The sequence below is a fragment of the Cynoglossus semilaevis genome, chromosome 17 (genome assembly GCF_000523025.1).
Source record: "Cynoglossus semilaevis isolate Cse_v1.0 chromosome 17, Cse_v1.0, whole genome shotgun sequence".
Taxonomy (NCBI): Eukaryota; Metazoa; Chordata; class Actinopteri; order Pleuronectiformes; family Cynoglossidae; genus Cynoglossus; species Cynoglossus semilaevis.
Window position 1 is genome coordinate 2,333,516 of NC_024323.1, and position 14,026 is coordinate 2,347,541.

A 14,026-nucleotide genomic window follows, 5' to 3' on the forward strand; every position below is an offset into this window, starting at 1 on the left:
CTCCATTCAGAACATGAAATCAATAACTTTGCAGAGAAACACGGCCCTGGTGGCAAATAGTTAATGTCCCAAAATATTTCTCTCTCTCTCTCTCTCTCGCTGCCTCTCTCTCTCTCTTCCTGTACCTTTATGTTCCGCTCTCTCCCTCTCTTGCCTTGATCCGTTTCCACCTGTTCGTGCCTGCTCTGTGCTTCTGTTCATCTCCACCCTAAACTCTCAATGCATGCTCGCCTGGCTGGTGAATCACCTTCTGTTGGTGCACTTGGTCTCAACCTTCCTTCTTTCCCTCGCACCTTCCTTATCCTCCCCCCGTTTATCTCTCTCTCTCTCTCTCTTTATTCAATATCCTTCAGATCCCGAGCGTGGTGGCAGTCACATGATCTCCACAGATGACTTGGAGTATCCGCGGGAATACCGGACCCTGGATAACAGGGGCCGTCGCTTCTCCAATGTGGGTCTGGTGCACACGTCAGAGCACCGCCACACGGTCACGGCGGCCCAAAGCCTGGAGGCCCTGACCAACCTGCACAAGGTGGACATGGAGCGAAAGAGGGATGCCTTCATGGACCACCTGAAGAGCAAGTACCAGCAGCAGCAGCAGCAGCAGCAGCAGCTGCAGCATCCGCACCACAGCCCGCACCACAATCCACCCTCTCCCTCACCCTCCCACGCCAGCATCAGGGGCACGTCAGAGCGGTCGGCACGCGAGCAGGTAAACTGGTGCAGCACCAGCGGAATTAACGTTTGGTTTTACTTACCCTTAGCTCATACTATTAGCTACCCCTTGCTTTAGCTCTGGGTAAATAAGAACTACGTCTTGGAGCATTATCACTAATATCACTGTTATTTTTATTATTTTTTTATATTTGTTTTTGCTTAGCTAGCATTTTATAACTTTTAAGCTAATTTCTTGGTTGATTTTACATATTATGTTTTTTAACGCTTCACTAATTTTGTTTCTTGTATTTGTCCTCCGGCTATACATCTAAAAAGCCTAGATACACTTTTGTCTTTTCTCTCGATATGTTCTAGCTAAGCTATTAGCCTTTAGTTATTACTTATCTTGTTTTATATTTGGCTATCTTAGGCTAAATCCAGTTGGGTTACGCTATATTTTTATTACAGCTTACTTCAACTTGTTGCTTTAACTGTTGTAATATCATATAAGACTTTAAATGCTTCATTTTAGTTAACTTTATGCTAACCCCAGCTGTTAATTGATCAGTGCTGAGTGTTCCCTGCAGTAACATTCGAGCTATTTCTGGGCTAGTATTTTGGCTAACTTCTACGATTCAGTTATGTCGTATTTTGTTTATCTCTTAAGTGATTTGGTTATTTATTTTATTTATTTTTTCCTGGCTATCTATTAGCTGCTACATTGTGGGGATATAGATATTTGTAATCAATTGGTATTTCTTGAGTTGCTGATCTTTGATTTCCTCTGATTTCCTGCTTGAGCCAGACCTATTATATATGAATATATTAGATACTAAATAAAATATAAATTTCATTTCAAGTTTACATCTATGAAGGATGCCTTTCCCTCTTGGTTTGGCTTCAGTTATTTTTGCCGATATTTATTCAAGTCTGTAGCTGAGCAGCGGGATTTTCTTTCAAAGATAAATTCAGTGTGATGACGTCAAAAAAAAAAAAAAAAAGAAGAAAAAGTACACGCATGAAGGAAGAATGCAAGAGGTTCAGCGACAGGAGCGGGGTGGGTTAAAGACAGGTGGAGTTTATAGTTGCCTTGGCAACCGCTCCCACACTTGGCTGTCGGGGATATCGCATTGCAAAGGTCAGGTGGTGTGGAGAAAGGCTGAATTAGTACAATAATTAAGACAGAAGGCAGAGCAGAGTTACCACTTGTGGGCAGATGGGGGACAACAAAACAGCAGCTGCTGTAGGACAGCGGACAGTCCATAGGTGACAGAGCAGTTTTTTTTTTTTTTGTTTTTTTTTTTGTTCTAACCCTGCTGGAGGAGAAGGAGGAGGAGGAGAAGGAGAAAGCAGCAGGTTTCTTGTCATATAGTGGATGTGCATGAGCGTGGACAGTATAGAAGGGGGGAAGGAGGAGCAGAGCATCCAGTCAAAGCAGCCAGGAGCCAGGCACCCATCTGCGAAGGAGTTAATCGGCTGGTGTTGTAATGAATTAAATAAAGAGTTTCCGCTGCATGTGCGGCTGGAGAGAGAGAGAGAGAGAGAGAGAGAGAGAGAGACAGGGAGAGAGGGAGAGGGGATGAGAGGGGGAGATTGACTGAGGGGAGAGGGTGGCGGAAACGCAATGAGGATTTGCTGCACCTGATGGACAGGACTGAGATGACTGGAGTGGTGGACAGGCACAGGTGCCCTGCAGGTGAGGTGGGACTGGAAACCAGTCCAGAGTTGTCATAGAGCAGGCATGTGTAGAGGCAGTGGTGGACGGTGGTGAGGATTTCCAACAGTTGTGTTTGTGGTGGTTGTTGTGGTGACGGTGTTCAAGACGGAATGTTAGGAGCCACTGCCTTGATAAAGACTCAGTGGGAAACAGTGTGTAAATGCAGTCAGAGCACAGTTAGTGTTTTTGACTATTCATTTTGTTGTAGTAGATGTTTTTTTATATATATAAAGAAGAGAACAGGGGGGGAAAAATGGACAAAAGCTGCAGCAACGCTAACACACGTTACTGTACAAAGGATGATGAGGGAACCATTTGGAAAGATTGGAAAAAAGTCTGTCTGTGTGTGTGTGTGTGTGTAGGGATGACGATACTGAGGGGATGACGACATCTGAAAAGTGAGGGGGTGGAGGAGGGGTAGTGTGAGTGCAGACTGCTTTACATGCCGGTCAGGTAACGCGGTGCTCCACTGTGTGAGGCTACGTCCTTCTCGCTAAGCTCAGTGGACTCCACTCTCGTGAGTGCTCATCCGTGTCTCTGTGTAGAGTAGACCCGGAGTGTGTGCAGGAAATGGAGGTCGTAACCATCGTTAGACCGGACGAAATACCACAAGTCACTTTGCTGATTTTGGGGAGTTAAACTGTGTGAATAGATGTCTGACAGAACAACAGGCTACACTACGTCTACCAATCCACCAATCCACCTGGCTTTACACAAATACTGTATCCTTGTCTGGTTTTTTTTAACACAGTCCATGATTGTCTACGGTCAGTAAACAAATTCAGTCCCAAACCCCAGTTTAATTTGACGTCTCACACTGACGTGCCTCCCCATGATGCGGCAGTGTATTTATTTCAACATTGTCATGGGAGGTAGAGCTTAAATGTGTCATCAGGGATTAGTATAAAAACCAGTGACTGTAGAAAATCCTGTCTTGTTTGTGATTTCTCGGCAGAGGGAACACAATAATTGCGGTGATGTCTGTCAACCTAAATGTAATATTACAGGGAAATAAAACCGTCGGTCTCCAATTCGCTCTCATGCCCTTTTTGGGGCAGCCTTGTTTACATCTCCGTCCGAGTCCAGTACATCTTGGCCTCTGTTAGCGGAGCGACAGCTAAATTAGCACCAGTCAGTGGAGAATGAATGAACGTATTAACCTAATCACTGGCATTTGTCTCATTTTAGACCCAAACTGGGAAATACTGGGATGAACGAGACCACAAATCACCTCGGTGTTAAAGCCCTCATTTGGTCTTGTAGTGAAAAAACAACTCATTAACATTATTTTAACAAGAACACAGCTATTATGTATGACTGCTCATCAATAAACCTCAATTGACTGGGCAGCAACAAGTTTACTTTGTTTTGTATCTGCGCTCTTGACCAAGTACTTTGGTGCAGTACGACGACCAACCTGGAGTTAGTGCCGATGTGGTTCGGGATCATATACAGTACGACGACCAACCTGGAGTTAGTGTCAGTGTGCCGATGTGGTTCGGGATCATATGAGAGTTTGGATGGAAACAAACCCGCAACTGACATCAGATATTGATATCTGACCACTGACCAATAAAATAAATATTTTATCGAAGTCATATCAGAAATGTGTCAACACTTCAGACCAACTCAAAAGTACACAGTGCAGTTTGCCTCTACCTCTAGTACAAAAGTTTCCCTGGATTTAGTTCCTCCTTTTCCCGTTGCATTGTAACCTTTTATGCGTTGTTTATTCTCGAGCCCAAGGGAATGTACCGCGGCTCTAGCGAAGTTGAGGGGAAACAAAACCGAACCAGGTTTTCTCATAAAATGAAATGTGAAACCAAAACGACTCTCAGTCTCTCAGTTTATTCCCGGCTCGCTTTTAGCGAAAACCGGTTTGGTTCTAAAAACGTAATTTGGGGGAAATTTGTTTACATGTCCACAGTGAACTCACTTTCTTATTTGCTTGTAATTACCTAAATTATGTTAGCTTTTGTCTCGGCCTGTGGTGTTAAACTTACGGCCCATGGGCGAAAACCGGCCCGCTGGGGGGTTCAATCTGGCCCGTTTGCTAAATTTTGAAAGATAAAAAAAAATGCACATACACCTCATGTTAGTGATATAATTGTACTTATTTGCATGAAAACAAAGGGGAAAAACATGGACTTATTGTTTTTTATAGGTAATTATGTTATGATTGTAGTGGTTTAAAACATGTCATACATTTAATTAAGAATGTATAAATAATGATATCTATTCTGTGTTATTCCTGTGTCGTCTGCGATCTGACCTGTTTTGGACAAAGAGAAATTACATTTTAGTAAACACTCACCTTCCTGGAAGCCTGCCCCGAACACGAATAAACGCTAATTTAACAAAGTCCTGCGCAGCTGGACGACCAAATAAACAGATTAGACACAGAGCGTGTGCTGCTGAAAGTTAGCAGGTGGCAGTGAGGCCCCGGTGAAAGGAGCACAAAGTGCCTTAGGTAGAATCAGAGTGAAAGGACAGGGCAAAGGCAGGAGGTAGAAGAGGTGCAGCGCTGTGGTGGACTCTGGGAGTGGGGCCGACATGCAACAACAGAGTGGGCTGCCGTTTCATTCTGTGTCACGACTTTCCCTTCCAAAGTGCAGTCTAGTTTCAGGTGCCTCGTCCTGCTGTGCTCTGTGGTCTGGACTGGAGGGGTTAAATCAAATGTTGATTTCAAATGGGAACAACTTCAAAAGTCACAAACATATATATATTTTTTTTTAAATTTTGCGTTGTATTTTTCTGTAAACTTTCTGGCTATTTGACAAACTTCTTGCTATTTATTGAAACACATCAAGCTGTTTTCTTGGACAACTTCCCTGGGATCACTTTAATTGTTTACTTTTAACCAGTGTTATGATTAATTTATTTTAATTTTTTTAATATATTTAATTTAAATTAATATTTTCTTGAGTACCTCTAGCTATTTTTATGTATAAAATATACTTTAATTACTGCCTATGTATAAACTTATATATTACGTGTAGCTAATTTAGGGCCATCCTCTAACTAGGCTAACTGCTGCTCTTTGTTTTTTTTATTATTTATGGGCCATCCTCTAACTAGGCTAACTCTTTGTTTTTTTTATTATTTAAGTTTTAGTATTTTATTTAGTTTATTTGTAAACTTACTATAAACATTCTTTAAAAAAAGAAAGAAAAGTTTTTTATTTCCCATTAAACTTTTTGGTATTGCTAATGTAAATGCTAATGTAGCTATTGTTTTGGCAACAGCTGTCCAAAATATCTGACGTATCTATTTATTGCTTAAGGAAATGACTTTTTGCTCGGTAACTTCCAGATGTTCTTGTTTTTTGTTGGTGTTGGGGTTTTTTTTCAACCTCTGTCATTAAAGAGCTGAATTTAGCAACTTTGTTTTTATCCCTAGATAGCTGTAGCTAACTTCAATGCTTTGTTTCAAAAATAATGAGCCATTGTTCGAGATAAAAATATCTAACCCTGCTTTTTGTCTTCTTTTCAATTTGTATCCACAGCAACAGCCCAACTACTGGAGCTTTAAGGTCAGTGGTTTGTGTCTAAGTGTCCCAGTGTATGTCAGTCCTTTTGTCCTGTGTCTGTGCGCGTTGTTGTCAAAGTCAGTTAGTCGTTGTTGTGTATCATCTTTCCATCGTGAGAGTATCAGTGTAGAGACAGCTCAGTTGTGCAGATCTGCAGAAGCCCAGTTGCTCGGTATTCATAATGGACGCTCACATTATGCTAAGGTTTCCCCGTGACATATTTTGAAATATTGCTGTGGATGACTGGAAGAAATCACCGAGGGCACTGAGGCGTTATTACGAAGAAGTGCTTTGACATCGGCACAGACGGTTCGGTCATGACTGAGGGCAGAGCGTGTTTTTATGTGCCGATTGCAGAGATAAAATATAAACCCGTCGTGAGTCAAGTAGATATCATGGAGATGCATTTAAACACGTCGCGACTTCCTGAATTTAAAGAGTGCAGCTCATTTACAGAACGCTACGTGCGTTATTTCACTGATACGTTTGAGTCAAAGGCAGCAAAGGAGCAGGTTTAACAGCATTGATGTGGCTGTTTGTGCGTGTGTCTGTATGTGTGTTAAAGAGCCTCCGGCTTATCTATAGTGTAGTCTTCCCTAAATCCCTGCACACAATATCATTTGGACAGGGTGGAAATGTTTCTGAATATAAATAGCTATATGTCCTGACCCAGGGGGAAGGCTGAGCAATTTATCTCTCTTTCCCCACAAGTGCTTTAACTTCAAACAAGAGTGATGTGACCTGGAATTTAAAGACTTTTCTGTCACATAAATCCATGGTACAGCCAATCCCCAGACATTGAATGTATGAAGGAGGCAGAACAGAAGCTCGAGTTATTGATTTCTTTAATTTGGATTTTTCTTATAAATGCGAGAGACTGCGCGAGAGACTTCGCAACCGGAGCCTCGGAACTGTACTTTTCTTTGTACTTCCACATGCGGAAAAAGGCCAGGACTTCCCAAGGCTGTTGTAAGATGGGACATAGTACCGTATTTTCCGAAGCATAAGTCGCACCAGCCAAAAAATACATAATGAAGAAGAAAAAAAAAACATATATAAGCCGCTCCATATAGTCGCACCAGTGCCCCTTGTGGCTATCAGCGTGAAAACAACGAACATGTAAATTTGAATTGTGCATTTGATTTTAGATCAGAAGCTGTTATTTCACACACACACACCAACCTTTAATGTTGCCCACTTTATTCCAAGCTCAGCTATGACGAACATGTCACACTTCTTTAACACCTCAGAAAAAAAGATTATATGGGTATCAATGTGTTAAATACAGACACCTTATTTTATTTTATTTACAACAATCCAAGGTGTTGGGTAAATAATATTGTAGTGAAATTGGGCCAAAAATCTACTTTTGTCATGATTTTTCAGCCTGTGCTGTTCTGTTTCCCAGTCTGTTTTACGAAGAAGAAAGATTGGTGCAATCTGAGTCGTCATCTTGCAAACATTGAGTGCTTTTGCGTACAATTTACTGTAATTTTCGCCAAATTATTTTGTGCATTGACAAATCTGTGTGTTACGCAGAAATAGAAAAAGAAGGAGTGATTTGAGTTGAGATATTGAAAAGAAAAAAAAAAAAAAAAAAACGGCAAAAGATTGGCCTGAAAGTTGAGATGGAAAATCAAGAAAAATAGTTCTGTTAGTGGGAGTGAAAATGAGTTGACTCTATGGGCTGTTTTTTTTTTTTTTTCTTTTTTTCTATGATTTGAATTGTGAGCCAGGATCTCTGAGTGTGTGGAAGAAAAGGCAGATGATGAGTTGAGGTAATACTTGACTACAGACAGCATTGGTTATACAAATGAAAAATAAATAATAATAAAAAAAAAACCCTGGAAACTGCTCTTGTCTCTTCCACTCGAGAATACCAGTGAGTGGAATAAATCACCTGAGCTGGAGTTAAAAGAGAGTTGTGGCAGCACAGGGAGCGAATGAATAAGTGACAGGGGGTTAGAAGTGAAGACAAAAAGTACACAATGGCAGACAATGTTTGATGAAAAGAATAAATTAAGAGGACAAAAGACTGAGAGGCATACAGATAAGGACGGTGACTCCATCTACTACACGCAGCCCTTTTCACACACACAGAGAAACCATTTTAATTAACCAGAGGCACCTGGATAATACGAGAGCAAGCACCAGGAGACGAGATGGAACACGTCGTAGGTACGTCAACCTTGGTGCAGTCACCGATGGTACAGTAAGTAGGCTGGATATAAAAAAAAAAAAAAAAAATCCAAACAGATTAACGAGTTGCCCTAGCACTAGCATCTCTCTCCTTTCTCATTTGACTATTTTCTGCACCTTAGCCACTGCCACAGTGCCCTTGTCAGTAGTAAAATCTTGTCATTGTTTTGTTGTTGTTTACATTTCAAAAACTCACATTCACAATATTTGTGGGACGTGTGGGCGGTTGGAGGCCACTGGTTCAGCGGACAGCATATAGAAACACCNGCATATAGAAACACCCACTGTCTGATACATTATTCTCTCACGGCCCACTTGGACATCTTTCCAGAGCTTTCGCTGCAAGTGAAAAACAAAGGAAATATTCAGAGTGATCATTTGTGTGGATATTATTCCTGACTGCCAATCCTGTGCGCAGGTGCAATTAGAGTAGAGCGTACTTCTCAGGAATGACGTTACGCAAGGACCAAGTAAAGCTAACAGCACGCAGAAACCTCAACTTACGCAATTATAACTATACTGTCTGGCAAGTTTTTGTTTTTTTTTAAAGAGACATACTGTCCACATCCAAACAGGTACATGTCATGGACTGACACGCTCTGGACCATTACGACTTCCTGTTTCTGCCTGAAAGCAGCGGAATACGTGTACATGCCACGTTTTGCCGCGAAATGCCATTAGCCTCACAAATCTTGTCCGGCATTAGCACTAACATGTCCAATAATGGGACAATATGTCAACTACAGCTTATAAAGAATGTTGCGGCAGCAGCCATGAGGGAAATTGGACTATAAATTGCTGAGAATTTATAGCTGTAGCGAACCATTCACCTGCCTGACTGCTTATATGCTGTGATGGTGTTTATCTCATCCTTCTAACTAATCTCACACCAACCTGGATATCATGTAAGATTTTTGAAAACCCAGTTATTAGTCAACAAGTTGTTAAAAAAGAAGGGATTTAATTCTCTTATATATTTGAAATACATACAGTAAGCGAGAGTTTTCTCCACCGTGACCTTAAACCAGAGCTGTGTGTGAATTCAGTCTTACTTGCGTCCGTACTCTCACCAAACAACAACTGGATAGTGGGAGGTTGTATTGATTTTAATGCAGTTTCTAGCCTGGGGTCTGTTGTCGGGCTGCCGTGTCCTGCTTGCACTCACGTTCCATGTAAGACCATCCTGATCTTGAGTTCCTATTCCATGTCTTGATAACAGTGTAGTGTTCTGAAAAGTCACTGAGTCTTGTTGAACAGAAAAAGAAAAGAAAAAAAAAACCCCAGATCAAGTGGAAGGTAAAGAGGGCAGGCAGGTAGTTTAGGAGGGAGGGGTCGAGGAAGGAGGGGAAGAACGAGGCAGAACCAGTTCAAGAAGGCTGTTGTCACCATCATGTGCACAGCACTGTCTCCTCCAGCAGGACCACATGCTCCAGCAGATGGTGTATTCACTTATATTTTATGATGCAAATCACCATGGGGAGATATTTTCCGTTTTCATATCACATTAATCTCCAATATGGAACTCGGTGTTTGGAGCCTGCTGTAACAAGGCGAACTGAGTGAGAGCCTAACAACTGCTGTGGTAAGATCACACACATGCTCACACATCCAGTTCTCAGCGTTGCATTCGTGGAGACAGGGTGGATCATTATTCGGTTGCTTTCCTGACAAGGTTTTTTTTTTTTTAAGTTCTTCCTTTTCAGTTGCTCCAGAAATTTAAGATGCGGGCGTTGAGAGTAGAGCGTTTCAGTCATTCAGCACCACATTCTCACTTTCCCTTTTGCCTTTCATAGAAAACGCCAAGTAGGTTATCTAGCCTTAAGATAGAATTTCCACTCGCACGAGAAACATGATTCAAGAGTTTGAAACAAGGATTGGCCTCACAACAGGACACATTTGGATCCTGTCAGTTACCTCCATTCAAACCGAGGGATGTTATTACTTCCATCTGTTGGAGACATCCCACGTGATACGGACATTCCTTGGTGACTTCACCGTCACAGTCCTGTTAAGCTGGATTCTGTATTGTGCACTGATGATTCAGTGTTTGACAGTGGGTGGACCTTTGGTGCGCACCGTGGACAACTTTTGTAGCTGTAGGCTACATACTGTACTGCTCTCTTTTGTTGATCAAGTGTCCATTTGAAGTGACGTCTGTGCACAACTGCATTTTCCGTGAATGTGTTTTTTGAACATGACAAACCACATCTATCTGTCTATCTATCTATCTATCTATCTATCCATCCGTCCGTCCGTCCGTCCGTCCGTCCATCCATCCATCTATCTATCTATTCCACTGTTTCCCATAGACTGGGTCGCGACCCTCACGTGGGTCTTTTTTTTTGCTGTCGTCTCGCATCATGTTTCCCAGGAGTTTAAAAATAATGTCTATCCTGGTGGGTTGTGAAGGTTTGTGACTTCTAAAATGTGGGTCCCCAAAAAAAGTTTTGGGAAACTGATCTATTCCATCCATCCATCAGGATGCATTTACTTAGCCCTACTTACGATGTATCTCATTTAAAGGAGTGGCCCACATCTTACCTCTGTGAGTCAGATCTTAGGAGATGATTAGAGTAATACTACGACCTAAAAGTTGTATTTGGCCGCGAAGTGTTTGTCACATCTTTCATAGAGTGTCTTCTTTGAACTTTTATCAGAGTGTGACAGAATGCAGAGTGTGCTCTTCCTACAGTGCTGCTGTTGACCTGTTACTCAGCGTGTTCACATTTAGATAAATGACCCCATTACAAACCCTGGAGGGTGTTGTCTGTCAGAATTACAGCCCCGGTGTGGCTGTGTGTACCACAGCGTCTGATGCCACTTTTTGCTAGACATGACTACTATCACTCAGTGTACATTGACAGCAATGTGATGACTGTACACGTGTTGTTTTTTACTTCTAACAAAAATTAATAGTATACAGCATCGTCTCGCATCATGTTACCCGGGGGCCAAAACCGGCCCGCTAGGGTGTTCAATCAGGCCCGCTTGATGAATTTTCAAAATAAAAAAAATTCAAAATAAAAAGACAACACAAACAGTTCATGTTCAGGATAGTTTTTGTAAAATTATATTTTATTAAAAAAGTAATAAATATGTAATATACTTGTACTTGTTTTGTTGAACTGTTTTTTTTTTCATTTATTTCACATAAATTTGGTAAATTTTACAATTTTTGTGTCAAACAGCCCGCTGTTATAATGTGGTTTAAAACTGCAATATTTTCTATTTGAGAATTTACTTTACTTTGTTAGTGTTTCGGCTGAATGGAAAATACTTATTTTACCTAACTAACTAACTAACTAACTAACTAACTAACAAATTAACCACGTTATTGTCTTGGAAATTAGCGTTGAAAATCAATAACCTGCAGCGGCAGCTCCTCTTACCTCTGTGCAGGTTGGACTTTAGGTTCAATGAACCGGATCATTAACGAATGTCTGAGTGTGTTCTCAGTGGCTTTAGGTGTTTGTGAATGAAGTGAAACATCCCAGTGAGATAATGAGTGGAGCGATGGTTCTTGTCTGACACCCTGCTAATTAAAGAACATTAATGAAAGTCCACGCTGTAATTAGACACACACGGGGGGTGGGGGTGGGGGTGGGTGGAAGGAACTCTGTGGGTAAAAGGAGCTGGTGCTGATGGTGATGTTGAAAAAAAACTCAACCTACCGTCGTCTGGTCATGAATGTGTCATCCTTTCAGCCATCTCAACAATATTCAGTTTTCTTGGAGCTCATTACCGCAGCCCGTATCATGAAGAGACGCTGCAGCAGTGGAGCCAGTTCGGCGTCCTTCACAGAGGGGAGCCTTGGCACAGGCCGAGGCAGGATAAGCCCAGAGTGACAGCCCAGAATTTACATTAGCTTCTCGTCTCGCCCCACAGCCACCCGTTTAAAGTTTGTGGTTGCGCACGAATACGAGTTGGCATGAGAGCACGTGGAGTGGGGCCAGTTTTGGCCCACTAAGGCTGGTCTACTCGGTAAATTATTTCCAGGGATTTTTTTTTCTTGAGTTTGATGTTTATGCGTTTTCACACAATAAATTGTAACGTGGTTGAGGAATACATACATAAACGCCGTACCTTTATGGCGACCAGGTGTCTGGCTTTGTGCGCAGCTGCACCTCATTTGAACGTTTTGTTGGTGCTTCTGCAAATCGACGTGGCCCACATTCTGATCTGTTCACTCTGCCAGCTCTGTTTATGAAGTCAGGCGACATGTCGTCTCAGGGCTGTGACTGATGATTGCAATGCACCGTGCACGTGTGACAATCACACGCCTGCTTCCTATAAATGCAGCAACTTGAAATGGAAAAAAAAGTGTCTTACGGTGTGACTGTGTTTTCAGTTTTTCCTGCCCAATAAGATTTACCGAGTGAAATATGATGCAGAGCAGAACGGCAAAATGAAGAAATGACACAATTAGCAACAGTTGGAATGTATTTTTTAATGTACGTAATACGGTTCCATTTTCTGACCTCAATGAGTCCCACGTTAGCGTATTTTTTTATCACACATTCTAAGGATTAGGACGGGATCAGCCAACCTTTTTATCGTATGTGTGATGTGATTATGATGTCACCACTGTGTTAGCATAGGTGAGACTGACGGCAAAAATCAAGTCGAGGATCCTCTGAACTCTTTGCGTATAAACGTAAAGATCTTTTTTTTCTTGATAACAGACCTTGCGTGAATGAGGAGAGAAGGATAAACTGCCAAACTAATGTCCATGTGTCACTGATCTCCTAACTCAGTGTCTCTTTGTGTGATTATTACGTCTCTTGTCTCTGCTCTGATCCCCCCTTTTTCATGGATAATTCGTTTTACGTCTCCTCCAGCAGAGCCGCAGTCCGAGGCATTCCCAGTCCACCCAGTCGGGGCTTGCTGACCAAGCTGCCAAGCTCTCCTTCGCCTCTGCGGAATCCTTGGAGACCATGTCAGAAGCTGACCTCCCTGTCGGGTTCAACCGGATGAATCGTTTCCGCCAAAGCCTGCCACTGTCCCGCTCTGCCAGCCAGAATAAGCTACGATCTCCAGGTTAACTTCTGAAACCCTACTGACTTCGGAATTTGCATACGTCCGTTCTCCTTACACGTTTCTGATGTTAACTGCCGTGTGTACCAAATAAGGGCAATAAGGTTGAACTTCCGGCTTCATTTACCCTCAGAGTAATTGCTCTCTTGCAGAGCGATGGGAATCAGTCATTTCTAAATTAAAATTTAAACAGGTAGAGGAGTTAAAGTTCAACAATTGATCTTCATAACTGTGGGCAATGTTCTGAATTTACGAAGCCGGAATACATGAATAGAATTTTCCATGCAGGTGTATGAGGTGCATAGTTATTACAGAGTCATACATTTGACTGTGACACAGCTGCAAACCGGTGTATGTCACAGGACTGAAGGTGTATTTACGTGCAGCTGAACTCTGGAGTTGAGAACAGGTTTACTGCTAAAGGGCTTTTAAGTCCATAAAGGATGAGTGCGCAGCTGATCCGTACAAATAAAGACCAAGGTGTGGTTCTAAATCAAACACGGGCAGATAAAGAGACGTGGTCGTAAAAATAAACTGGCAGTGACTGACGAGAGACATTTATGAATGAAGACTTGAGGCAAAGTTAAAAGGAGCCAAGTTGTTCCACTCTTCAAGTCTCTTTATTAACCTTTGTCCATGTTTTCTTCTTTCCCAAACTTCTCTGCTTTATCTTCCATGTTTTGCTTGCCTTTAATCCCTGCTTTTTTTCTTTGCTATGTTTGTTTGTCGTTTTTGTTTGTCCCACGATGAAGATGAATTTCCAGGTTAGTCAGGCATGAGAATTTGATTTTTTTTTTTGCACATATAAAAGGTTGCTCTAAATGTTCATGTGACGATCGGCTAATTCACTCACAGTCAAACGATACAAACCTTCTTTAAAAACCTTAGGA

The 14,026-nt window shown here is 41.9% G+C and overlaps 1 protein-coding gene across 1 annotated transcript in view; it reads left to right on the plus strand.

Moving 5' to 3' along the window:
• Positions 1-14,026, plus strand: part of srcin1a (SRC kinase signaling inhibitor 1a) — a 96,793-nt gene that overhangs the window by 54,361 nt on the left and 28,406 nt on the right. Inside the window, exons 3-6 of the mRNA XM_025064858.1 lie at positions 354-712; positions 5,880-5,906; positions 12,944-13,139; positions 13,889-13,900. Coding sequence (XP_024920626.1) covers positions 354-712; positions 5,880-5,906; positions 12,944-13,139; positions 13,889-13,900 — 594 coding nt within the window. The remainder of the gene's footprint in view (positions 1-353; positions 713-5,879; positions 5,907-12,943; positions 13,140-13,888; positions 13,901-14,026) is intronic.